Consider the following 27,864-nt stretch of genomic DNA (forward strand, 5'->3'; position numbering starts at 1 on the left):
GGCGGCACATTTTAAGTCTGGCTCAGTGAAGAAGTACTTCCTTTGGTTAGCTGGCCTAAGAGCATTAAAAACCAAAAAGGTAAAGGGGAAAACCTTTGACTTCTCTATTTTTTTAAAAAAACAAATTTATTCGAAAGGAAGAGTAAGAGAATCTTCCATTGCTGGTTGACTCCCCAAATGGCTGCAATGGCCAGGCCAAAGCCAGGAGCTTCTTCCAGGTCTCCCTTGTGGATGCAGGGGTCCAAGCACCTGGGCCACTCTGGTGCTTCCCCAAGAGCATTAGCAGGGAGCTTGATGGGAAGTGCAGCAACCAGGACCAGAACCAGTGCCCACATGAGATGCTGGTGTTGCAGGTGGCGGCTTTACTCACTTGTCAGTATGCAGGCCCCCTTCCATGTCAATGCTTTAAACCTCTATACAGAAAATCGAAGGCATGGACCCTTGGTGAGAGCAGCGCACCTGTTGGGGGTAGCAACGGGTGGTTTATCGGTTCCTCCTCTCCCCTCCTTACTGGTGGGAACAGAAACCTTTGCCTCAGCGTAAAGGACCAGGACATAAGAAATCTCGCACTGGCTAAAGAAAGGTATGGAAAGGATTCTGGCTATCTTTTAAGGAAACTACCTCCAGTGGCTGGGAATTATTTCTTCATTTGAAGGAAGTGTTACCCAACCGTGCAAGGATGTTCACAGCCGAGCTGGCTGTGACTTGTCTGCACGTTCTGAGGACACAAACCACAAGGCTGGCTCTCTAACACCGCCACCACAGGCACTCTTCCCGGGGCTGGTCATCCACAACCTCACCTGGAGCTGTGATGCCCCGGAGATCGCTACTTCTGTGGGAGGCGCTTCTCCTCCAGGTACAGCCCCAGCTCAAGTGCCTGCTCGACCCCAGCCCTCAGACTGGGCTGAGAGTATTCTCGGGCACAGGGTGATCCTTTACAACTGGATTTCTCCATTCACAGTAGGTCTGTGTAGAAGACGGAGCCCAGCCATGAACACAGAGCAGTCCAGGCTTACCCAACCCAGGGGCACACTCATTAGATCAGCTCTCTGGTGAATATATTTCATAGGTCAAGAGCATTTGTGTTCGGTGCCTTTTAGTGGCTGCCACTTTAAAGAAAATTGCCATGTTCTCAATCAAGTCTGCACTTGATCAATCTCCGTGTTCAGTGGTGCCTGGTGCAATGACACGTTTCACAGGAGACTGAAGTGAGCTGTGGAGGAGTAGCTCTTGAATGACCACATTTTCTCCACAGGAACACTGATGGAAGCAGAGAGAGTTCTACCAACTTCCTACTATAGCCTTGGGCTGAAACCAGGGAACAACTCTATTTTTGTTCCCTTATGTTTGAGACAGTCTTGAAGGCTTGAAAATGTCTTTAATGCTGTTTCACTTTTAAAAGCGGGACAGGACTTTAGTTCTAGAAGGATGCTGATTTGACAAACAAGGACACAGACCCTGGAGGGCCACTACTGCAAAGCCCTATGGTGGCGGGTGGTGAAGTTCCAGGCCCCAGGCCCCAGGCCCCAGACCTGGGTTGCTGGCACTCGGCTGCAGACCACACTCCTCCAGTGGCCAGGCTGCTCTCTGGACTTGCTCCCAGCAACACCATACGTTCCAGCAAATGAAATGGTTAGAAAGAGTCACTCTCTAACCTTCTTGTGGGGCCTCTAGGAACTCCTGTCAACATGGCCCCCAAAAGTCAAAATATTTGAGGTTTCTGCCAGAGTGACAGAAGAAAACTAAGTCCACCAAGTACACTATTTCTTAGCACTTGATGACTTCAGGTGTTCATCACAAAACTGAACAATTTTTACATATATTTGAGAGGCAAAGAGAAACTGTGTGTGTGTGTGTGAGAGAGAGAGAGTGTGTGTGAGAGGGCTCTGGGCTAGCTCCTACCCTAAACTCCTGCAAAGGCTGGGACTGGGTTGCTCTGGACTGGGCCAAAGTAGGGAGCCAGAAGCTCAATCCACGTCTCTCACGTGGATGGCAGGAACCCAACTACTTGAGCCATTGCCTGTGGCTTCCCCAGCATCTGTCTATGCTGGCAGAAAGATACAGTCAGGAGCTGGAGTTGGATATTGAACTCGGGTACTCCCACAGGGGACATGGACATCCTAACCGGTGTCTTATCAGGCCAAAAGCCTGCCTCAAAACTTTTAACAATAAACAACAGAGGTGAGAAGAAGCACTTAATATTAAATGACCAAACTTTTTTTTCAGTTCTGGGGAAAAAATAAGCTATGAATATTTTTGATTTCTAAAAGCCAAATTTAATAAATTAATATGTGCCAGATAAAAATACAAAATTAGAACTGAAAACCAGTAATAATTTAACAGAAAATGCTCTGTGTTGTACATCTTTTATTGGTAGGGATAACTTATTAAAGATAACAAATCTGAAACACATTTTGCTTTTGCCAGAAAGAAAGTACTATGTTAGTACTATGAAGAGGAGAACTATGAGAAGCCAGAAATGAACCCTTTGTGAAAAGTAGGCATGTGCCATGGTCTATGGGAATGCAACAGGCAGAGGTGCTGTTCTCTCCATTCGTGTGTGCATGTTTGTACAGGCATCACAAACCCAGGACACAGACCCCGAAGCAGTCACGATAGGCTTACTGTGTGAAACATGCGGGGTTACGACCACAGGCTACCCGGGATGAAGAGGCCGTGCAGGTGCAGGTTTGCTGTTTCCTGGGCATGGGGTTTCACTGCCAGACAGGGGGCTAATCATGCAATAGCTGGAGTTTCTCTGGACATGATAAACTCCCAGGCTTACTAGAACTGGAAAGCGTGTGTTCACTGTTTTACAAGGACAGCTGAGCAGTGCTACGAAAACAACAGAAAGTTCCTTCATTTCCATCTGGTTATACGCCCCAACCTCTAACCAAGAAGTAATTCAGCTAAGGAGCCAATTAAGTTACTGTAAAACATTCCTTCATCTGTAAACCATCTCTTCCCCCTCAAATTAAAAGCTTAAAATAAAATGTCTTCATTTTTGATCAGCAGCTCCACCACCAGTCTCTGATACCGGATATCATTCAAGGCGGCCATTGCGTCCAGCTCGGGAGACCTCATGAGGGTTGGGCCAAAGACAATTCCAAGGTTCTCTGCATTCATGAGATTCTCCTTTTCGTGCAGGGTGACTCTGAAAAATACAAGTAAAGCATCACATGGCTTCCTGTAGGCCACAGGGGTCCTCGCTGTGCCCGAGGCCGAGAGGGAACCCAGATGCGCCAGCTTCCCACGTAGCAGCGCCTCTCTGCTCCGCCATTGCTCCCTGCCTCCCCGGAGGTTCGAAGCACTGACTTTAACACTGAATATTCAGAACGCCAGGGTTCCTGGGCTGTGCTGTACGGCCAGGGAAGGGACTGGGGTGCCTGGCTTAGCCCATCCCCCTCCCCACCCCGGTGGCCACCTCGCTTCCTCTGGGGTTGTCTGTGCCTGTTGAACAGTTTGAGCGTCCAGGGACAGAGCAGTGGTGACAAAAAAATTGGGGAGTAAGTGTTCATGTCCTTTCTACTGCTGTGGCAACAGCAGAGGATGTGACTGGAGAGCTACTTGTTCTGGTTGGACCACTGACATGCAAATGTGAAGCAAACTTACAAGTGAGGCTGATGCATGTTAAGCAAGGGCTGTGCTCATGGTGCTTTTAAGATGGGAAAATGTAAACAAGCGTGAAGGACTCAAATACCGTTTCTGGTAAGTCATGCCTTCGGGCGTATCAAACTTTGTTTCTGATTGGTTTTCTATTTCGAAACCCTAAAACCCGTAGGACTTGGTCACACAATTCCCCAAACTGTGCTCCAATTGGTAGAGACTGAGGGTGACTGAGCAGGAAATGAAGCTCTGTCCCCATCCATCCCTTTAAACACCAACACTAACTGCAGTATCTCGCTGCCCGTTCCTCCCTCGACCCCTTAGTTCTCCACTCTTTATGCCGGCTTTCGGTGCTGGCGACATTAACTCGGTAATCTAAAACTCCTCGGCAAGCCTGGAGGGCTGTTTGGAGCAGGAGGAGGAGACGTGAGCGCTCCTGCCAGCTGCCGTGCTCTGGCTTTATGACGCGAGTGCCTGTACTGCTGCAAGCCTTTCCCTTCCCACGGAAATGAACGCGCGTCGTGGCACGACACTGGTACTCCTCACATATCCGCCAGTGACATCTGTGTCCGAGTCGGGGCTGCACTCGCAGCACAGGACAGGTGACTTCGGGTGTTCGTCCTCAGCGAGCGCAGTGTCGCGTGAGACGGCAGTACAGCCGGCCGTTTACTCATTCCCTCGATGGCTGGCTTTGCCTTCCCTGCACCTCAAGGTCTACAGGCAACGGGCGGGTGAGGCACCCAGTCTGTAACTTGCCTCTTCAGGTGCGCCATGAGGTAGCGGAGGGTTTCGCAGTGAGCCGGCGGCAGTAGTTTCAGGGCTTCGTGAAGGGTTTCCAATTGCTCGTCGGGGTCCATGATTTCTGAAAGGGCAAGTGGAACACTTACAGAAAGCAGGCACAACGGGCCAGCGAACTCTGCTCTGTGGTGATCTAAAGTGGATCCTAAATGCTTCCTCACAGATCTCTGCCCAAGCTTTAGGAAAATATCCAAGGGCCTAGGCTCAGGTTTCTAAAGGCTCCTGGCTCAAGGCAGCAACAGTAGGCTTGTCTCACTGTCCCGCGGCCTGGCGACCGTGGAAAGCAGACGTGGGCTTGTATATGAGATGTGACTATGAAAACAGCCGGGCATGTGTGGACATGGAGAACTCGCACATTCTAATAAGCTCTCTTCAGAATGCCACAGGCATATGTGAGAGGTGGTGTGCTGTTCAAGTGCTAGAAAGTCCCCGTGATGGCAAACACGCCAAGCCACCAGTGGCCCTGTGACTCCTAAGTCTTGTTAATGGATACTCATGTTTTTTTGAAGACTTATATGAAAGGCAAAGTTAGAGGGAGAGAATGTTTTATATATACATATATAATCTTTCTAGACCAAGAAGTATCATCCAATGTATATGAGACTCGGTCCTAAGTCACTTGGTGTTGGGTATAAAATGAGATTTACCCTCAAGGCACATACGTTTTCTATGAGGATGTTCAGAAGGACGTGCTGTGACTTTGAGCATGATTCAGAGTGCTGTGCGTAGCGGCGGGCTCCCTGAGACAGCGGACTTGGGCAGGTGTGAGCTTTGAAGGGGGCTGTCTTCACTTAGATATTCAAGTTCTGCTGTGTTAGCCACAAAGTAACCCACCAACCCCAGCATGTACCTTCGGGACACAGACCACGCTGGCTTACCTGACACTTCAAAGTCAAACAACAGGCATCTTTGGAATTCTGTGCCTTCTAAAGGAGCACCACAGTGCATCCCTGCTTCTACCCAAATGTTGGGAGATGGGGGGAGTCTTAGGACAGCCGTGGGGGACCCCACACTGCTGAACCCTAATCGGGAGAGCAGCCCTGTAAGGTTGAGGAGGTACCATCTGGCCAGAATGTAACACTCGAGACAAAGGCCCCAGTCTTCCCTAACGTCCAGAGCAAACCAACTGGATGGTAGTGCTCTGGATCGGGTAAAACCTAGCATCGGATGAAAGGGGCACGTTTCCAGCACAGGCAGAGGAGACTTGCTGAACTTCAGAATGTGAACAGTGACGGAAGCCTTTCAGTTTAAAGAAACCGATTCTACACTTTTCTGTGAAAAGCTGCTTCTCGGCTCCTGGCTCACTTTGTAATGAAGACCCCATTATCTGCCTTTTGCCGTAATAACCTTGGGGCCTCTGAAGAGTGCCAGCTGACGATGGCAGGGTACCAGCTCAGCTGCTGACGCTCAAGCCTTTAATTTCTAGAGTTAAGGGAAGAAAGCTCCATTTACTATGGAAAACTATTATTTTGTTTTTACCATAAGACTAATTATTTGAAACTATACAATTCTGGAAACTGAAAACAGCAACCTAGTTGCCTTTTAATTTCCACAACTACCCTGTGCAGGCAGAACTTTGAGATGGGGTGAAACAAAGGACAGTGCTGGTGGGCAAGCAAACAAGATCCCTTGCTCACAGCAGCTAGCTTTCTACTGGGAGCACAGTCCACACTGGCTAAGACACCTCACTGTGTGTGGTATACTAGAATGAGGCAAGTGCTATGGAACAAACTAGAAGTTCTGGGGTTGCAAGTTCCAACGGGGTGGTCAGGACAGAACTGAGTGAGGAGCCAGGTCTCCAGTGAGCACTTGGAGAGGGGGAATGGGTCACGTGGAGCTCTGGGGGCACAGATGGCCCCAGCAGAGCAATGGCCACGTGAAGAACCTACAGGGAGAGTCTGCCTGTTACACTTGTGGAAAAGTGGGCAGCTAAGTGTGGCTGCAGCAGAGGGAGCAAGCACTGGGCGGGTGGGTGGGGTGGGTGATGGGCGCTCTACTGTGTCGGGGGCTGCAGGCCCCTGTGAGGGTTTGGGAAGGTTCTGAATAAAGAACTGTCCCAAACTGACTCAGTTTTCACAGTTACCTCTCCTCTGGCTGCCACATGGAAAACAGACTATAGAGGGCCAAGAATAAAAGCAGGACAGATCCAGTAATGATTAGAAAAAACCCAGTGAGGAATGACAGTAGCATGGATTGGTGATAGCAAGAAAGGTGAGAAGTCGTTGCATTCTGGATATGTTTTGCAGAGTGCCTGGCACTCACTGCTGAGGGGTGGATGAAGAAGAATCAAGAATGAACCAAGTGTTGGGCTCAGGCCCTGGGAGGATGGGTAACATAGTGGAGGGGGCTCGGAGGGGTGTCCATCTGAGGTGTAAGAGCTCCCAACGAGCCAGCCAACCTGGGTCAGTCTGGTGTTCAGGGAGAGGACATTGAGAAAGACATCTGGGAATGCATGATAACATGTATCAAATACACTGCTATCAAATTAACATTCTTCCCTGGAATTTGTTACTCTCTGCCTTCTACCTCCTACAAGTTCTCTTAGTACTCATCACAATTTTTTAGAAGGTACAATTCTCCAGACATGAGCAGTCCCAAGCGCACCTGAAGAGGGAGGCAGACAGCAGGGAAAGTGTTTAGAAGTGAATGGGTATCGGTGGCTGTCAAATGTGCAAGGCCTGCATGTGGCAGGGTGCTGTTGTTATAGAGGTGAGACACCATCCTGGGCATTGGGAGAAAACAGACACAGGCGAGAACTCCGGCCAGCCTGGTGGGAAATTCCATGGTAGGAGGGAAGACAACAGCCGACTAAGAGGGGACTTCAAAAAAAGTTTGTGAAAATGGAGTTATTTAGTTTGGTGCAAGACATTTTTAAATCCATGTGTAGTTTTTTCATAACATGCGCTTTCCATGAATCCAAATGCATGGATTTCAATTTTTAGGGGGCACCAAGACAACTTTTTTTTTTTTTTTTTGACAGAGTGGACAGTGAGAGACAGAGAGAAAGGTCTTCCTTTTTGCTGTTGGTTCACCCTCCAATGGCCGCCGCGGCTGGCGCGCTGCAGCCGGCACACCGCGCTGATCCGATGGCAGGAGCCAGGTGCTTCTCCTGGTCTCCCATGGGGTGCAGGGCCCAAGCACTTGGGCCATCCTCCACTGCACTCCCTGGCCACAGCAGAGAGCTGGCCTGGAAGAGGGGCAACCGGGACAGAATCCGGCTCCCCGACCGGGACTAGAACCCGGTGTGCCGGCGCCGCAAGGCGGGGGATAGCCTAGTGAGCCGCGGCGCCAGCCACCAAGACAACTTTTCATTCCCTTTTTGACAGACTTGTGGAAGTACCCTTGTACGATCCCTTGGTGTGAGGGAGAGAAGACGTGCAGAGGTGTGGAGAACAGACAGCCTCTGAGGGCTTGGGACATGGGATGCTGTGGGAGCAGGACGCAAGCACTCGGGATCTGGATCCAGGCCTAATTACAAGCTCTTCTGCAGTAGGCCTTGTTTACCTCGTTAGGGAGAACCTTAAATACAAGAAAAATAAAATTCAGCTAAGCCAAAGGGTGACTCAGTGGCTGATGTGAAGAAAAGATCGGCAAGCTCGCCTTCTCAGACTTCTAGGAAGTACACTTTTGGAACGCAGAACCATAGGTTTTACATGAGTTTATCTGCTTCTGTCAAGGTTACACACTGATGGAGCCCTGTGACTTTTCTAAGGTCTCCTGGGAAGACAGCGTGCAGGCTGCTTGGCCAGGGCAGATCTGCTATGCTCGGTCCCACCAGGGGCTCTGCGGTGGCAGAGCTGTTCCCACTGTGGCTGGGTGACTGGGCAGGGCTGGCTGCAAGCTGTCTTCTGGCCCCTGTGTTTTGGGCAGCAATGTCTCAACTGTGGGGAGAGGGTGCAAGGAAGAAGGGCTGGGCACGCCCAGACTTCAAGATGGGCTCCTCAGGGCTTCTGCAGGGCTTAGGAAGATGGCCCAGGCCTTAGGGGGGATTCCCTGGCCTCTTCCCCATTGTGTTCCTTTCTCATTTCTTACAGTCACTTCCACCCAGCTTCCAGCTTCCCGGGCAATATGAGGGGTCCTCAAAAAGTTTGTGGAAAATGTGTATTATGAAAGAAAAAAATGCATGGGCTTTAAGAAGTTTTAGCACTACGAGCAGCTTCTCCTGGAATTCCATCCTCGCAAACTTCCTGGTGCCTCCTCACAGTCCTGTCTCCTCTCCTACACTGGAACCCCCTCGGGCCCCCAAGGGAGGCGCCACAGCAGAGCTCTGGCAGCTCTTACAAAAGGGAGCTTTAACACAAACTGCCTTCTTATTGGCAAAGGCTGGTAATAAATGCCAGAGACTTTTTAGGAACTGACAAGAGAAAAAAACTAAAAAACTGAATTGGGAAGGGGTCCCCTCCTGTGCACGTCTTTTGTTCCCTGCTCCATCACATGAGCTAGGTCGTGAGGCAGAGCGGAGAGAGCAATGGATTTGACCTTAGGCAGATGTGGGTTTGAATGCCAGGGCCACCTCCTCTAGGGACGTGACCCTGCTCAGTTTACCTATGTCCTACACCATCTTGAGTGGCAGCATGCTTGTAAGGTGCCTGGTGTGGCTTGCAGCACCTTGTACATAAACATAAACTACTTTCCTCTTCCTTGTCTGTCCTTTCGGATGGCTGTATAAAAGACTACTGCTGGAAACACTACATACAAGGACCACAAATGATGCTATCATGCCAAACACAGCACATGTGGATGTCAGGGTTAAGCGGTTAGGGCCTCTGGGTCACAAATCACACATCAAAATAGTTACACTGGGGCCTGCAATCATGTGGCTCCTGGCTTCAGATCAGTGCAGCTCCAGCCACTGCGGCCAGTTAGGGAGTGAACCAACAGATGGAGGACCTCTCTCTCCTACATTGCTCTCAACCAAAAAAAAAAAAAAAGATTTTAAAACTTTGAGATATACTGTCTAGTTGCACTGTTATCTTTTTAAAGGGTCAGAGCAAAGTGTGGCCACAGCAGCCCTTTGCAAAGGCAGTGTGTGTGAAGTGCTTTCCAGGTGAGTGGCGGTCACACTGCCGCCGTCTGGGGAGGCCACACCTGCCCCGTAAGGTGACGGCGTGGAAGCTCTCGGCCAGCTTTCATGATTGCAGAGGCCATCATGAGATGAGAGGAGTTATGCTCCTGTGGGAGAGACCTAGACTTTCAGGCTCTTGAACTTGTTAATTATTTGTGCACACAGCATTTTCTAAAAACCAGTGTAATTCTCCCAGCTGTTCTCTCCATGAGACCCTGAGCTGGCCTGCAAGAAATCAGGGCTCCATGGAACTAACCACAAAAATTCTCAACCACAGCTCTAAAGAGAAAACTGAAAGTCAGAACAAAGAATTTGTACTTGATGAAATTTCAAAGTCAAAAAGTAAAAGCAGTGTTACTAAGGAAGTGATGTAATTATTTAAAGATCAAGACAACATTTGGTTTTAAAGACAGAAAAGCAAAATGACAGAAATAGCCTATCTTTTTTTGAAGAGAAAAGTAAAAACATAATGCCAACACTTAAAATCTGTTTAAGAATTCCCTTCTTTGAAAAATGAAGTGTGAATTACAGGTATAATTCTTGCTGCATAAATCACATTTGGCAAATAAGCCCTTGCTCTTTCTCATTTTCATCTCAACTGGGAGGAATATGACATTTTGATCTAAAATAGTGCTACTTAAAAGTCTGAGCCATGGGCCAGCGCCAGTGTGTGGACGACGAATGGTCTGCATTAACTTAGACACACGCAATACGCAGGCCGCAACTGATGACAGGAACACAGAAACTCCGCAACCTGACCGTTTGTTAAATTGTAACAATAGCTGATCCTGTATCTTGTCTTGCCTTTATTTTTCTGGTTATTCACTTTCATTTTATAAAAGTGGTGCTCCACATCTAAAGAGTAGGTGTCAGGTTATTTTGGAAACGGAGTGAGCACACCCTGAAGCTTCAGATGGCAGAAGTCGTGTGGAAACTGCTAGAGAAGAGTGTGAAATGCTTGTGAGAGGACTAACCACGGAGAAAGGGGAGGGGGAGAATTTCATAACGCGTTCAAGACCCAGCAGGAAAAGTGGTGACCTGGGGGAGGGGCCTGGCAGGTTGCTGGGGACCCGTGCGTTGATACTCACTGGCAGACTCTATAAACTTGGGGTAGGCATCGTACGTAATGAGTGGAATTGGTAAATCCCTGAAGTACAGTTTCAGCGCGCCAGTGATAATGTTGATATCTTCATACATGTTCACGGAAATATCGGCTTTCTCACCATCTTTAAAGGATATTCAGAGAAACAAAAGTAAATACCTGGACTCGCAGCAGTTTCTAACAGCCGGTTCATTTTTGTGTACAGTCAGACTTCAGAGATTAGCAACACTTCAATTTGTTAACACCAAATGCAGTGGTTTCATGATACCTACAAGTGGCTAATTTCCTGTGAAACGGCAATGTCTTGTTTTGCATTTTCCGTGCTGAAGTTCCTTACCTTCTGCCTAGTTAGGGAAGGGAGAGGCCGGGGAGGATGAGGTCAACAGAAATATCTTTCAACTTCTTAGAGCCACTAGAGTTCCCGGGGTGGAGGTGGGGATTTAATGCAGCACTGCATATTCTTCTTTAAATAGTTTGTGGAAAAATAACAGGCACTTTCGCCTGCAAAGCCCCCTGGCACAGGGGGTCCCCTGTGTTTTACCCCAGGCTCTTTCTCTCCACATTTGGACCTGCCTACGCCCAGGAGGTAGGGGAGGTGGAAGGAAGTAAAAAAGCAAAATAAAACAGGACTTTAGAATGCTGAGGAAAGATTCTACAACAGAGAATTCTGCAGGGGCCAGGCCCTAGGACGCTCAAGCACAGGCGGTCTCCATCAGGTTTCCCTCGGCACTCCCCTGCATTCAGTACTCCACTTGGGCCGGCATTGTGGCGTAGCACATAAAGCAGCTACCTGCAGTGCCAGCATCCCTTGTGGACGCTGGTTGAAGTCCTGGCTGCTCCACTTCTGATCCAGCTCTCTGCTGTGGCCTGGGAAAACAGTGCTTGGGCCCCTGCACCCACGTGGGCGACCCAGAAGAAGCTCCTGGCTTCAGATCAGCCCAGCTCTGGCCTTTGTGGCCATTTGGAGAGTAAAAACAGCGGATGGAAAACCTCTCTCTCTCTGCCTCTTTATTTCTGTCTTTCAAATAAACAAATCTTTAAAAAAAAAAAAGGTTTTATTTATTTGAAAGGCAGAGTTAGAGCACCAGTGAGGAACCAGATCTTCCAGGTCTCCCACGTGGCTGTAGGGCCCTAAGGACTTTGACCTTCCTCTGCTGTTTTTCCCAGGCACAACAGCAGGCAGCTGGATTGCAAGTGGAACAGCTGGGACTTGAACAGGTGTTGATTTATATGCCAGCATCGCAACACTGGCCCCCAGACTGACTTTTTAACGATCTATTTTATTTATTTGAAAGGCAGAGAGGGATCATCCACCCACTGACTCATTCCCCCAAAGTGGCCGCAATGGCTAGGGGTGTGCCAGGCCAAAGTTAGGAGCTTCATTTGGGTCTCCCAAGTGGGTGCAGGGGCCTAGGTACTTGGGCCATCTTCTACTGATTTCCCAGGTATATTAGCAGGGAGCTGGATTTGAAGTAGAGCAGATGGGACTCAGATTAATTTTTAAAAATTTTCATGTATGAGGGAGAACATGTGGTATTTGCCTTTCTGTCTGGCTTATTTCACTTTAATGCCGGTTCCATTCATTTTGCTGAAAATGTCAGAATTTCACTCTTTCATGACAAAAGAATATTTGACCGTGGTGTGTGTACACACCACGTTTTATCCATTCATCCACTGATGGACACCTAGGTTGATTCAAGTCTTGGCTATTGTGACTAGAACATGTAAGTGGAGGTATCCCTTTCACATGCTGATTTCATTTCCTTCCGATCTATACCCAGAAGTGGTTTAGCTAGGTCACATGACTGATGTAGTTTTAGTTTTCTGAGAAAGCTTCATACTATTCTCCATTATAGTTGTATTAGTTTGCATTCCCACCAACTAGAGTGAACTTTTTCTCCATATCTAGCATGCCATTGTGTGTGTGTGTGTGTGTGTGTGTATATATAATTTTTTAAAAAGATTTCTTTCCTTCTTTGAAAGTCAAGAGTTACAGAGAGGGAGAGACACAGGTCCTCCACGTGCTGCTTCACTCCCTAGATGGCTGCAATAGCTGGGGTTAGGCCAGGTGAACCCAGGAGTTAGGAGCTTCTTCCAGGTCTCCCACATGGGTAGTAGAGGTGCAAGCACTTGGGCCATCCTCTGCTGCTTTTCCCGGGCCATTAGCAGGGAGCTGATCAGAAGTGGAGCAGTCAGGACACAACCTGGTGCCTGTAGGGAGGGATGGCATTGCAGGCAGCAGCTTTACCCCTGTGCCCTGCCGTTGTCTTTTTGCTAATAGCCATTCTCATTGGAGTGCATTTGATCTGCATTTTCCTGATGGGTGGGGATACAGTGAGCGCTGCTTTCATGTGTTTGTTGTCCTTTATATTTCTTTTGAAAAGTGTCTACCCAGATCCTTTGCCCATTTCTTAACTGGATTGTTCTTTTGTTCTTGAGTTTTTTGAGTTCCTTATGTATTCTGGATTAATCCTTTCTCAAGTGAATATTTTGCAAGTATTTTCTTCAATTCCTTTGGTTTTCTCTTCACTTTGTTGGTCATTTTCTTCTGTATAAGTTTTTAGTTTGATATAATCCTATTTGTTTCTCCTTTTCCTACCTGTGTTTTTTGGGGTCTTACCCATAAAATCACTGCTTGTGTCAATGTCTTGAAGTATTCCCCCTATCTTTTCTTCTAGTACTTGCCTAGATTCAAGCCTTACCTTTTAATCTTTCCTCTATTTTGAGTTGATTTTTGTGTGTCTGTTTAAAAAAAAAAAGCCTCATTTCGCTGATCTTTTTGTATTTTTTTGTCTGTTTCCTTTACTCTGATCCTTACTTTTTTTTTCTTCTACTACATTTGGGTTTGGTTTTTGTTTTTTCTAAGGTTGAGTTTTTCATATCTAAGATTCTTGTTCCTTTTCAAGATCTCCATCTCTGCTGAATTTCTGATTCACATCATGCAATGATTTCCTAACTTTATTTAATTACTTGTATTCTCTTGTATCTCTTTGAGTATCCTTATAGTCACACTATATATATATATTTAAATTAAAAAAAATTATTTGAAAGGCAGAGTTACAGAGAGGCAGAGGCAGAAGTGGAGAGAGAAAAGGTCTTCCATCTGCTGTTTCACTCCTCAAATAGCTGCAATGGTCAGAGCTGTGCTGATTCAAAGCCAGGAGCTTCTTCTGGGTCTTCCAAGTGAGTGTGGGGGCCCAAGGACTTGGGTCATCTGCTGATTTCTCAAGACATTAGCAGGGAGCTGGATGGGAAGTGGAGCAGCCAGGACTCAAACTAGCACCCATATGGGATGCTGGCACTGTAGGCAGCGGCTTTACCTGCTTCGCCACTGCACCAGCCCCTGTAGTCAATCTTTGAACATGAGGCATTATGCCAGTCTCCTTTTCTTTGGCGTCCGACACTAAAGCATTACGTTTTCCTTCTGAGGTATCATGGTGCCTTGCTTTTTCATACTTCTTGTGTCCCTATGTTGGTATGTGAGCATCTGGTAGTTCGGTTCTATCATTTTTGAAGGGTAGCTTTTGCAGATTGAAGGCTTTTTCCTGATGATGCATCCTTGGCTTTTGCATTGCAGGCTGCTTTGGCTTTAGCTTTAGTTGGATGTTGAGGTGCAGTTTCTCTATATCTTCTTCCGCTATCTTCAGTGGCAGTGGGAGCAGTGGCTTGCATCTCAGTCTCAGTAGCGGTGTGTGGGTCCTGGTGGTTGTGGGGCAGGTTTGTACGGCTGCGTGTGTCCATCCAAATCAGGGTGGACTCTGAGAGCCTCTGTGAGGCCAGGCCCATGTCCAGGGCAGCCATACACACAGAGACCGCTCCAGATCTGGAGGTGAGCTTCTAAGGTCCCAGGAGCATCCCAGGTCTCTCTGGCCTATAGGGGTTCCTGTGCTGCCCATGCTGAGCTCCAGCATTTTCCCTTGGGCACTCCCCATGAGATGCAATTACTGTTACTCTGGTTCTTTCCCGTGGAAAAGGAGATGGGTGGTGGGCACCTCTCTTCAGTCTTCTTTGGGAACCTCCTGATTATTTCTTTCAGCTTTTGACTCTGAGTCTCTCCTCGGAGAAGGCTCCAGGGAACTTCAATGGCTTTGACCGTGAACTCTTTACCATGTCCACCACATAAATACTTGGGCAAAGGTATGATGGCATCTGCCGATGTCGGGCTAGTTAGTTCTCCATTCAGTGACTATCTCCGCAAGCTAGAGAAGAATTCCCCAGAGTTACTCTTTTTACCTTGACACTGGAATTGAATTCTAGCATTCTGTGGATCCTGTCTTCCTTCTTGGATTTCATTAATTGAAGGTTATGGCTCCCAGAGATGATCACTCTTAATTCCTTCAAATTTGCTTTGCTCTGTTTATCTGATAATCTGAATACGCATGGACTTGGGCAGAATTGATGTAAATGATCGGAGCCGTCGGCTTCCTTCACACTCTTGTTAATGTTTTTTACATCATTCTTACAGATGACTGCTGGAACACAGCCTTGTGGGATGTCAAAGATTGGTTCCGGAAAGCGTGGCAACATGGAGCAAAGGTGAGTTCTTAAGAAGTTCAAGTCTCAGCTGTGTTTTCAGGGCACCAAAATGTTGTTGTTGTGTTTTTTTTTTTTTTAATGAAGGGAAACTGTGACATTTATTTGCTTTCTGAGGTCCCTGGGAGCATTCATTTTCTTTAACATTGTTGACTTACTGTTGAGAATCATGGCCAGAGGCTGGAAAACGATGTGTTCAGTTCCTACCTTCCAGAGAGAGATGCCTCCTTGACATCCCGTTTGGCATGGATTCAGAACTGCTCTTCTTGAGACTTATCTGGACCTAGCACACTATTAGTTCACCATAGCTTTGCTCCCATCAGATGCCTGGACTGGCCTAGATTTTTCTTAGGTCAGGCTGGTGAAATATTTGTTTTTGCCTTCTGCCTGTAAGAGGTTTATGAATGGGAGAGGATTGTGCTGGAACTAGAAATACAGACTTGGAAAACAGGAGGATCACTACTAACTCACTTTCTGTAGTCAAAACTATAGCTCTTCTTTGGTACCACCTTAATCTTGTACTTAAAGCCTAGAGAAAATAGAGAACTATGGAAACAAATCCTAATCTAAATGTTAGAAAAAAAAGGAAGCTCACTGAGCTTTTCTCCTTCCACAGTGAGACAGGTCCTGAGCCGGGGGGTCCTCAGTGCCTCTCGGCTTTCTGGCCCCGTTATCTGTCATGACTTGGTTCTCAGCATAGCCGTAGATGGTGACGAGGCTGCCTGGGAGCATGACGACAGCAGAGCTGGGCAGGCGAACTCAAGCCTGGGAAACCTGAGACCTGGAATGTTCAGAGTCCACCCCCTCTCTCCTTTCCTCCATGATTTTTGGTAAATGGCATTGCTCTTTATGTCTTTTGGCAAAGGAACCAAACTTGGATACTCACATATAGTTAAATTTTATGCTTTTTTTCTCACTCTGAAACTTGACAGCTTAATGCTTTAACACAAAAATAAGAAATTATAAGTCTTTTTAGTTGGTATAATATCAGTGATTTAGAAAGGTAATGCAAAAAATAACATAAGACATTTTGGCAAAGAGCATCCCTGTCCTAAGTTAACCAACATGTGGAAGAATATACCTCTGTCAAAAGCCATCTTGACATCTTCAATTAGGTCACTAAATCCTGACACTCGGTACAGTCCTTCAGAATTAAGACCTGGAAGAAGAAAGCATAGCAGCAAATTGGTTTCTTTGGAATTACTCCTTTTCTTTAAATTTTAACTTATTCCCACACTTCAGGCTTGAGAGGTAATGTGTCAGAAAGATTGAGAAAATGTGCATGCTTCTACTTTTTCACACTTTTTCCTAAAACAAAACCATTTCACAGTTCTTTAATTCTCACCTAATGTCACCTGAATATTTACAAATTGGCTTATTCTGTCTAATTAGATCAAATATGTAAAGCCTTACGGGAAACAGTTCATCACCCCAATTACACCATAAATTCTTTACGTAACAGATGACTAAGATAAGCTATATTAATAGGTTGCAGCAGTTTTTCCCAAGAGAGAAAGAATAATTAGGCACAGCTCTGGCTTTGGCACTGGAAAGCTTTTGCAGCATTCACATCTTTGCTTTCTGGACCCAAGGAAAATACAAAAACTGAGAAATGCACTCGTCTCTACATGTCAGCTTCTGCAGACTGGAAGCACCAGCTACAAATATATCTTTAAGCATATTTCCTGCAACTGGTTCAATCTGCCTCAAAAACAAGCAGCTTACGTGTTAATTCATTTGACGTGAGATCATTTGACATCTGAAGCCATTTTCCCCAAAACTGCAGAAAAGAGCCAAGTGTGTAGTGCAGCGAGGCCCCCAGGGAGGCATCGGGACTTGTAAGGGTGCTGCAGCCGCGCTGCAGGGCCTCACCTCTGGCTTCGATCTCCCTGATGCACATGTCCACCACCATTGGCCGCGTGGTGATGTGTGCTTTCACGAGCGTTGTCAGGTCACAGCTGTACACTTTCTTCACGTGCTTCAAGTCTGGCTTACAGTCATTGGGGACCATCTTGGAACACTGCTTATGAACATTCAAACCACAATCTACGCAAAGAATGAAGAAAGGAAACATTTCTTTCAGGGTTTTGAGCATTCTGAGGTGTTTACTTTGCAGCTTAACTTAGGTTTAAAGTAGATTAGCCTCCAGTATACTGTTCCTTCAGGGTAGAGAGACAACATTCCCAATTTTTCTCTTGGAAAATTTCAGTTATCAGCTAGGAGACCAGAATTCTAGCTTATTCATCGTTTTCTTTGCTGTGTGATGACCTCAGTAGAATACTACCCCTCAAAGTGCTTACAAAACATAGTATTATGCCAAATAGCCAGTTCTATGGTTTGATATGCTTGTCCTCTCCAAAATTCATGTGTTAGAAACTTAATTCCCAAGACAGCAGTGCTGGGAGGTGCTTAGGTGTCGAGAGCTCTGCCGCTACACACAGGGCTCGCGGGAGTGGCTCCCTTCTCCTCTGCCTCTTGAGGATGCGGCAGGAAGCCGCGCCACACACTGCCACCTTGATCCTGGACTTCTCAGACCCCAGGACTGTGAAGAATACATCTATGTTCCTTAACTACCTAGTCCGTGGAATTTGTTCTAACAGCACAAAACAGACTAAGATGGCTAACTAAAAATCAGTTTCCTTAAAGTTACATAACAATTGTATTTAATGTGAGAATTAATATATTTGATATGAAGTAGCAGAATTGGACCTCCAAAAGTAAGAGTATTCAAGGGCTTTTTAATTTAAAGGCAGAGTTACAGAGAGGCAGAGAGAAGTCTTGCATCTACTGGTTCTCTCCCCAAATGGCTGCAACAGCCGGAGCTGTGTAGATCCAAAGTCGGGACCCAGGAGCTGCTTCTGGGTCTCCCACGTGGGTGCAGGGGCCCAAAGCCTTGGGCCATCTTCCACTGCTTTCCCAGGCCATAGCAGAGAGCTGGATCAGAAATGGAGCAGCCAGGACTTGAACTGGTGCCCACATGGATGCAGGCACTGCAGGTGGCAGCTTTACCCACTATGCCACAGTGCCAGCCTTTCCAAGGACTTTTTAAAGCTTTGCTGCTTCTATTTAGATCTACTTAAAATCGTTTCCACATATAACTAATACATAATTCATCCAGTAGCCCAAAACAGCTGTAAAATATTGTTTGTTCCTACTACTATCACCATTTAATGAGGGCTTACTAGTATCGGGCACTTTTCAAGGGCTATACATTTATTATTGCATTTAAACTGACAAAGTTCTATGAAATGGGTACCTCATGGGTACTGCACTTTTATCCCATGTACAAAGCAGAGATGGGATTTAAGCTTTGGGATGATTCTATATTGCTTCTACTCAGTTTATTTGCTTTGTAGTTTTGCTAGGTTATAAATTCTAAGATGCCAGAACCCAAACATCTTTTAGTTACTACTATTTTGAATCTCTATTTTCCCCATTAAGAGAGCACCACAAATTTTAGAAGGAATAAAGAATACAAATATTTTGTTAAATTATACTAGAGATTAAAGATAAATCATAACTGAATAAATAGTTCAACTAAAATGTAATCTTTTTATGTTTTTAAAAGCATAACCTGGGGCTGGTGCTGTGGCATAATAGGTTAATCCTCTGCCTGCAGCACCAGCATCCCATATGGGAGCCTGTTCTAGTTCCAGTTGCTCCTCTTCTGATCCAGCTCTCTGTTATGGCCTGGTAAAGTAGTGGAAGATAGCCCAAGAGCTTGGGCCCCTGCACCCACATGGGAGACCTAGGACAAGTTCCTGGCTTCAGATTGGCTCAGCTCTGGCTGTTGGGCCATTTGGGGAGTGAACCAGTGGATGGAAGATCTTTCTGTCTTCCTCTCACTGTCTGTAACTCTCCCTCTCAAATAAAGAAAATCTAAAAACAAAATATAACCCATTTGTTTTTCAGTTCAAGAAACCCTGATGTTGACCTCTTGCAAATCCAGTCCAAGTGGAATATGCAATTTATATAAGGCCAGGTCTTAATGAAATCCAAGTGAAAATCCTCAGTAACATGGTTATCGAGGTATCTGTGAGCAAGCTTCAGTTTATCCTTGTGGTTCTGGCAGAAAGGAGGGCGTCCTATTCACCTCTCAGAACTGTTATGATAATGAATGAGCCAATGCATTCAGGGGATTTGCATGTTGCAAACTGCTAGACAAAAGCTGGCGATCATCATCCATCATCCATCCATCATCGTAATTACGACCTTTGGTAAAACTTACTAGCTGCAATTTAGTTACAAAGAGTAGTAACAAGACAGAGAAAGGCAAAATTAGCCAGCATATAAGTGGAATCTTTCCTTCGGTCAGCGGCTAGATACTGCCAACCTGAAATTAGAACTTAAAGCCTTGGCCAGCCGCCGTGGCTTAACAAGCTAATCCTCCGCCTTGCAGCGCTGGCACACCAGGTTATAGTCCCTGGTTGGGACACCGGATTCTATCCCGGTTGCCCCTCTTCCAGGCCAGCTCTCTGCTATGGCCTGGGAAGGCAGTGGAGGATGGCCCAAGTGCTTGGGCCCTGCACCCGCATGGGAGACCAGGAAAAGCACCTGGCTCCTGACTTCGGATCAGCACGATGTACCGGCCGCAGTGGCCATTGGAGGATGAACCAACGGCAAAAAGGAAGACCTTTCTCTCGGTCTCTCTCTCTCACTATCCACTCTGCCTGTCAAAACAAAACAAAACAACAAAAACAACAACAACAACAAAAAAACTTAAAGCCTGTGGTGACTCTAAGGGAGAAATTCCTATGGACTTGGCACCACCCATGTGCAAAGACAGCCCAAGTACAGAGGAAAGAGCTGTCTTTGTACATGTGTGTGCAACTGAACACACTGGAGATGGCCTTATCCATGCTGACAGTGTCCAAACATCATCACCACTTAAGAATAACAACTTCTTTGAATCAAAAAAAGGCTTCCAGGGCAAGAGTTCAATCTCTGCTATCTGAAGAAATGGCCCAATGCAATTTCTTGATGACTATATTGTGTCCAAAACAAAACTCAAATTTCTCTTGACACCTATAGTAAAGATTTCTAATTTAATCACAAGGCAAATCAATGGCAAAAAGCTCTTTTCAAAGAGATTTTAATGTCTTGATAATTTCTACAACTGAAGGATTCAGCCCAGAATCTATGAGCTGTGATTTTTAGTTTTCTGTGCCACAGTTATGCAAAGCAGAAATGATGTTTATCAGGGTTCACATGAAGCCTAAATGTTAAATATGTAAAATGCTCACACATAGTAAACTCTGTTTAGCAAGACTATGTTGTTGTTGTTTAGAAGAATGAAACAATGTCTTGAGAGACCTTTTTGATGGAGTATGCCGGGGCTCGTTATATGCTATTGCCATCATCGGCTTCAGGTCAGAGTCTACAAACTCTGTGTGTGAGGCTGATGTGAATGCCAGGCCTGGAAAGGACCTGTAGAAATGGAGCAACGGAGGCTTCCCTATCTACAAGGTCCTTGATGCATTCCGCTTATAAACAAATATTCCCAACCACGAGGAAGACACCACTTCTCTCTGACTGCTTTCAGGACATTTGAGGAGTTTTCACTCTCATACTCTCCATCCTCTTCTGAGGTCCCCACAATGCAAGTATTAAATCTTCTGCTATTGTTTCACAGTTCTCTGAGGCTTAGTTCACTTTTAAAAATTATTTTCTCTTGCTTGTCCAAATTGGCTAGCTTTTACGGATCTCTAAATTCATCCATTTCTTCCTCTCCATTCTGCTATGGAGCCTGCCATTCACTGCGCTCACTTTGGTTAGCATACCTTTCAGTTCTAAAACTTCCCTTTGGTTCTTTTTTAAACCATATTTTCTATTTTTTTCTTTTGGTTCAGTCGTGTTCACATTAGCTTGCCGGAATATTTTTATATGGTATTGTTTTTCTCGTCTGGTAATTCTAACATCTGTATCATCTTGATGTTTGTCAGCTGCCTTTTTTCATTTGAGATTTTCCTGGTTTGGTATGAGTAACTCTGACCTGTATCTTGGATATTTTGAGTGTTTTAAGACTACAGGTCCTATTTAAATCTTGGATTTTAGCTTGTTTAGATTTAGGACGCCATGACCTGGCTCACTTTCGTAGACTGTGGCTCAAATGTCAACCTAGTTTACAAAGCCTTTGTTTTGCTCTCACAGTGCTGTTTTGCTGGCCTCATACATTACCCAGATGGCAGGACTGTAACCCGCCCCTTCGCCCCATTCTCCAGGGTGCTGGGTGGGAAGGAGAGGGCTATTGCCTAGATATTGCAGGTAGGCTGGAAGTCTGGGCTATGTCCACAAACTTCGGGAGAAACACTGTTTTGCATGTAACAGCAGGGGAAGCATGGAAAACAGTTCTGATTATAGTTTCAGCTGCCTCATTAATGCAAATCAGGGATGAAAATAGGGCTCTACTCACAGACTTGGGCTGAGAGGGTGCTGCTGCTACCACAGGGTGGAGGTAAAAGGATCCTACTCATGGACTTGGCCAAAGAGGGGTGCTACTTTCTCCTGCAAGGTAGGGTTGGTAGCCATGGGCTCTGCCCACAGATTCACAGGAGAAGAGTTAAACCCTTGCTTGATATTGCAGGGTGGGAGTGAAAAACAGGCTGCACCCACTGACTGCTTTAGCAGCATCTGCTGAGAAGGGGTAGGGATGTGGCCTTTTTCATGGTGTTTACCTGCAGTACAGCAGGCATGGCTCAAAGTGCCCATCCTGCTGGCTGCCCTTTCCTCAGGGCTTAAGCTAGGAAAAGCAGGCTTTTCTTGGGATTATTTCTTGTCTGCCTGTTGGGTTTTAGGAGTTGTAGCCTTCTATAGTGCTCAGACTGGGATATACAGGAGGTAAACACACACACACATACACACACACCCCAGAAGGAATGTCACAACTGGGCTGTTCCTCTAGTGCTGAGGTCCCTGTGTGCCTTTCTTTTCTCTGACTTTGAAGTTTTTCTTCCAGGGTCTTCTGTTAACAATTATCGAGAAGAATAAAGTGAAGTATGTTTACACATTTGGTCTGGAACTGGAAGACTCCTTACATAATGTTTTAAAAGTATGTAATTTAGCCAGGCTTCATAATCTAGGAATGGTGATGATGTGCCTCTCTCTTTAAATGTGTACACACAGGTCAGACTCGGCTGGAAAGCCCTCTTGGTAACAACCAGTCATTTCACACATGCACACAGTGACACAGAGCAGTGAAATGACTCCTTCAAGTTATTTAGCCAGGAAGTGGTAGGGCTGAGACTGACCGGATCCTGCATTGCTAATTCCCAGCCCGCTCCCTGAGTCACACACCCTGCTTTTCACCAGGGGTACAATGTGTACTCTGAGGGCTTTTTTGTCATTGAAGGTTAATTTTCTCTCTTCAGTCTCTTATTCAATAATGTATATCATAACTTTTATTACTTACATACACTTGAGTTTTAAAAACACTGTTGCATTTTACCCAAATGAGTCTCTTACATTCTCTAACTATGACTGATCTGGTAGGGTTTTTAAAAAAGCAGCAATCAAACCTACTCATTGTATTGTTTTGTCATGTTCTTTCCCTACGTATGAACTCTAAATGGAAATCCGATAGAAAGCAAAACATAAACATTTTGATTCATCCACATAATACGTAAACATCTGAATGGCTCTAATGGTGTTAATAGTAACTTTCTTCCTTTGAGTGTTTGGAGTCATTTCCCATTTTAAATAATGGTAGGATCCTCAATTTACTTGTGAGTTGGTGAAAATAAACTCATGGCTGGGCTTAGGTATTTAAAGGAGGAAGTATTTTCTAAACTGATTATTTTCTCTTGCATTTGAGTAAGACAGAACTATGGAAAAATCTGCTCAATTTTAGCACTAAATTTCAAAGGCCAAATTTTTGGCAGGAGTGCACATGAAGCCCTTCAGAAGACCACGGCAAAGGGCAAAGTCAGGAAAGCCTCATTTTTATTCTGGGAAGGTCACAGTACAGTACAGTACACCAGCCCTGAGCTTGCTCTAAAAATTGCTGCTTCAGGGACTAGCAGTGTATCAATGTTTCAGTTTGCCACTGAGATTTTATTTGGTTTTCATACTTATTTATTAAAGTCATATGATTCCTACACAGTTGCATTTCTCCCAGGAAAGCTCTACTGTAAAGCAGGGGGTGGGAGGGTTGTCCATAAAAGATTTAGCTTGCTCCATCTCTTGTTTTTGGTAGGCTCTCTTTACATTAGTATTAAAGCATACTTCCTACCTTCTAATTTCTCAAGTTAATAAGCAGAGAATAAATATATGAAAAGAGAATGAAAAATTTAAATCACATTTAGACTATGCTCTCAACATATTCTTCCACTTATACTATTAACTTCAGGCTAGTCTCATTTTCTGGGCCTTGATTTCTCTAAAACACATCTATGTCATATATTTAGAAAGCACAGAAATGTATTTTTTGAAGTGACTAGCTGATATTTATAGTCTATTGACAGGATTAAGGGGTGACATAATTATGTTAATATGTTTTGAAAGGCAAATTCTTTTTTCAAAGACGTATTTATTTGAAAGGCAGAGTTAGAGAAAGAGATCCTCCATGTATTGGTTCACTCCAGAAATGGCCTCAAAAGCCAGGGCTGAGCCAGGCCAGGCCAAAGCCAGGAGCTTCACCCTGGTCTCTGACATGGTAGCAGAGGCCCATCTACTGCTTTTCTGGGTAACATAAGCAGAGAGCGGGATAAGAAGTGGAGCAGCCAAGATTTGAACCAGTGCCCATAAGGGATGCTGGCATCACAGGTGGTGCCACTACGTCACATGCTGGCCTTCAGACAATTAGTTTTCTATGAGTATTCGTATTTTAACTAGTTAGAAGAAGTTATATATATATATATATATATATATATATATATATATAAATTTTGACAGGCAGAGTTAGACAGAGACAGAAAAGGTCTTCCTTTTCCGCTGGTTCACACCCCAAATGACCGCCAAGGCTGGCGCACTGCGCTGATCCGAAGCCAGGAGCCAGGTGCTTCTCCTGGTCTCCCATGTAGGTGCAGGGCCCAAGCACTTGGGCCATCCTCCATTGCCTTCCCGGGCCACAGCAGAGAGCAGGACTGAAAGAGGAGCAACCAGGACAGAATCTATCCCCTGACTGGGACTAGAACCCGGGGTGCCGGTGCTGTAGGCGGAGGATTAGCCTAGTGAGCTGCAGTGCTGGCCAAGAAGTTATATTCTTAAACATCTCTTAGTTATGTGCCATCCCGCCCCCACCCCCAAAATGTTCTAAAACGTATTAGAAGTAACTACTTTCCTAAGCAAAATTAAGAATATTTTGTTTGGAGTATGTGAAAATACTTCTTTCAACTAAAAGGAGCTACCTGGAACTTTTAAGCAACTCGTCAATTTCTCACTGACTTCCAAAGATGACCACAACTTGTAGAATCAAGGCAGTAAATAAAATAAAACACATTGGGGCTGACGCTGTGGCACAGCAGGTTAAGGCCCTGGCCTGAAGTGCTGGCATCCCATATAAGCGCTGGTTCTAGTCCCGGCTGCTCCTCTTCCGATGCAGCTCTCTGCTATGGCCTGGGAAAGCAGTAGATGGCCCAAGTCCTTGGGCCCCTGCACTCGCATAGGAGACCCAGAAGTTCCTGGTTGTGGATCAGCTCAGCTCCGGCTGTTGTGGCCATCTGGGGAGTGATGGAAGATCTCTCTCTCTGTCTCTACCTCTCTCTGTAACTCTATCTTTCAAATAACTAAAATCTTAAAAAACAAAAAACAAAAAACAAAAAAACCCACTCCTAATTCTGTTCTTTAACCTGAAAGCTAAGTACCTGTATACTTGAAATAATAATTATACCCTATTTTGGGAACTAATATCTGCCATTCTGACTGGGGACAGCAATGATAGGAAACACTGAAAACAGGAAGGCACCTTTACAACCAATAAAAAAGTTGAAGTGTCTGACTTAAAACAGTAACTATCCTTAATTTCCTAGAATATTCCGACAAAGCTAAAGTGAAAGTAATTCAGGAATGCTGATGGAATGATGATGCTTCTTTGAAGAAGGATGTTTGACAACCTCAATGATGACATGATAATATATTACTTTAGCCTATAAGCTTACATTTCAGAGAGAGAGGAAAAAGTTTGGGGAAGCTCATCTCTCTGGACAACAGCCATTCTTTGAACGTCACTGGTACAGGCCGCCTACTTGGGTCATAAATGCTTTAGCAAGGGAGCACCCCTCCCGGGCTGCAGTTGCTCCGTTGCAACATTATTTCACTCTCTTTAAAGGGGCTTGAGAAAGGGGGGAGACCACGATAGACAAGACTGTTCACTGTCTCCTCTGTCACCTGTTCTTGCCGAGCTTTGAGAAAGCCCTGCATTCTCCTGGCTGTCCCTGCCACCCTCTCAGCTGTCCGTGTTGTCTGTGCTGTGCACGCCCGAGCGGACAGCTTATCTGTTGTTATATCAAGTCTGAGTCCTACAGCAACTCTGCCAACTTGGTGGTTGGGAGCCCATGTAATACTTTCACAGATGTTTTTTAAAAGGAGGGGGGGCTGAGGGGTGGGATAAAAATTGCTGCTTTTAGCAAATACTGCTTAAAAAAATTCCTGAGATGCTCTCTTCTGCCTTGGTGAATTTTTCAAAAAAGAAGCCAGAGCTAAGCAAACCATGTTAGAGATCTAAATGAGGTAAATCCATCTGTTTCTGATAGGCAGTGAGCCTGCCATTTTTCTTTTTTTTTTTTTTTTGTGATTTAATAAATGAGAATTTACAAAGTGTAACTTTTGCATTGTTGTGGCTTCCCCCTCAACCTCCCTCCCTCCCGCAGCCCTCCCATCTCCCACTCCCTCTCCCATCCCACTCTTCATCAGGTTTCATTTTCAATTATCTTTATATACAGAAGATCAACTTAGTATATACTAAGCAAAGATTTCAACAGACTGCCCCCACACAACCGCACAAGATGAAGAGTACTGTTCGACTAGTAGTGTTATCGTTAACTCTCATAGTAAAACACATTAAGGATGGAGATCCTACTGGGGAGCATGTGCACAGTGACTTCCATTGTCGATTTAACAACTGACACTCTTATTTATGACGTTAGTAATCACCCAAGGCTCTTGTCATCCGGCCATTTTTCTTTGGAAAATTTTCAATGTCAGTGGCTAGTGAGTCAGTTTCCCACTGCTGCTGTAAGGAATGACCACCTCAGTGCTGTACACAACATGCATGTATGCTCCTGCAGTTCCGGGGGCAGGAAGTGAAAGTCAGGGGTAGGGGGAGAATGTTTACCCGCTCGCCTGTTCCAGCTTCTAATGGCTTCCTGCAGTCCCTGGCTTGTGGCCTCTTCCTCCACCTTCAAAGCCAGCAGCATGGCATCTTCTCTCAGACCCCTGCTTCTGTCTGTCCTTCCCTCCTCATTCTGTGACCTTTATCCTCCTGGCTTCCTCCTCCAAGTTCCCTTGTGTGTGTGACCGTATGGTCCACCCCAACATCGAGGGTCACCTCCTTCATTTCAATATCCTTGATTTAATCATACCTGCCAAGTTCTTTGCATCGTGAAAGGCAGTACGCCCACAGGTTCCAGGGACTGGGAAGTGGGTATCTTTGGGATACTACTCAGCCCTCCACAGTGAACAGGTACTTTCCTTAAATTCTTAATTCTGTCCATTCTGCTTTAGATAAAGTAGATGGCTCAAAAGCCACATGAGCCTGAGTCCCTTTACACCTAAGAATCTCATTGTCCTGTCAACCCAAATTTAATTAGTTGTCATAGAAAATAGAACTAATTTGAACTTGTGCTTTTATTATACATTAATCTGGTTCAAATCGCATAGAACATAATGCTTTTAAGGACAAGCTAAAATGCACAAAGAAAATCTCCTCAAGGCTTTTCTTTCAATTCCCAACCTTCACTCTCAGTAAGAGGTAGAGGCTATTAATGTGGGCAGCTGTGAGGATGGGGCTGAATCACTTCCTTTCTCCTTTTTTTCCCCCTGACACTATTACCGTAATAAATGTCCCAAAACATTTCCTTCAAACGTGATTTGGGATTGCCACATATTACCAAAGATTATTCTCAAGTATTCTCTGCTAATAGCTGATTCAGAATTCTTACTAAGATGGCCTTCACTCTTCAAAAACATAAATGATACACATCACTACTCTTGCAAAAGAAAAGCTTATGTTCGTGACAGTCCTAAAATGAGGAAGAAGCTGGCCCAGGCTTTCTCAGGCAAAACCAGTTGATTCGAGACCCTCATGCCAAGAGCAGGTGATCTGTGCCTTGTAAACGGTTCTCTATTTGCCTTTGCAAAGCCAGGGGTTCCTAGTTCAGGGAGGTTCTGCTGGATTGGACTCTGAGCTGAGACTCTCCTAGATGACGACTCTGCACAGTTCCAAGTCTCTGCTTGTGGAGTTCTCACCCCACTCCTCCCTGTGGCAGGGCCTGGCTGGCGACACACGCCTGGCACCGTACCGCACTTGAGTGATGCTGAGGGAATAACTGAGAGCAGACACTGGGAACATTCAGAAGTAATGCATATTGCAGCTTCCAAGAAAATGCAAATTAGAAACAAGACAAATCAGACTAGAGAGAGTGCTACACATGATAGACAACAAATATTCCACTTAAAAATCATGCCACAAGAGAAATGAGGGTCTATCAGTGATAAATCTGACAGTTAACACAGGTACCATTTTGAAATACTTAGTGTACTTTTTTTAGTCTAAGGTTCCATGCTAAAGGCAGGGAAGATGACTTTTTTCACTTTATGAATTAAA

General features: G+C 45.4%; 1 protein-coding gene across 2 annotated transcripts in view; it reads right to left on the reverse strand.

Moving 5' to 3' along the window:
* Positions 1-2,297: 2,297 nt before the first annotated feature.
* Positions 2,298-27,864, reverse strand: part of CHN1 (chimerin 1) — a 234,226-nt gene continuing 208,659 nt past the window's right edge. For both annotated transcript variants that reach the window (XM_062200515.1, XM_062200523.1), the window contains 5 exons: positions 16,977-17,150; positions 16,186-16,263; positions 10,558-10,695; positions 4,363-4,468; positions 2,298-3,154 (listed from right to left, as the gene is read on the reverse strand). In XM_062200515.1, the coding sequence (XP_062056499.1) occupies positions 2,983-3,154; positions 4,363-4,468; positions 10,558-10,695; positions 16,186-16,263; positions 16,977-17,150 (668 nt within the window). In that variant the 3' untranslated portion in view covers positions 2,298-2,982. The remainder of the gene's footprint in view (positions 3,155-4,362; positions 4,469-10,557; positions 10,696-16,185; positions 16,264-16,976; positions 17,151-27,864) is intronic.

The sequence above is a fragment of the Lepus europaeus genome, chromosome 1 (genome assembly GCF_033115175.1).
Source record: "Lepus europaeus isolate LE1 chromosome 1, mLepTim1.pri, whole genome shotgun sequence".
In the NCBI taxonomy this organism is placed as follows: Eukaryota; Metazoa; Chordata; class Mammalia; order Lagomorpha; family Leporidae; genus Lepus; species Lepus europaeus.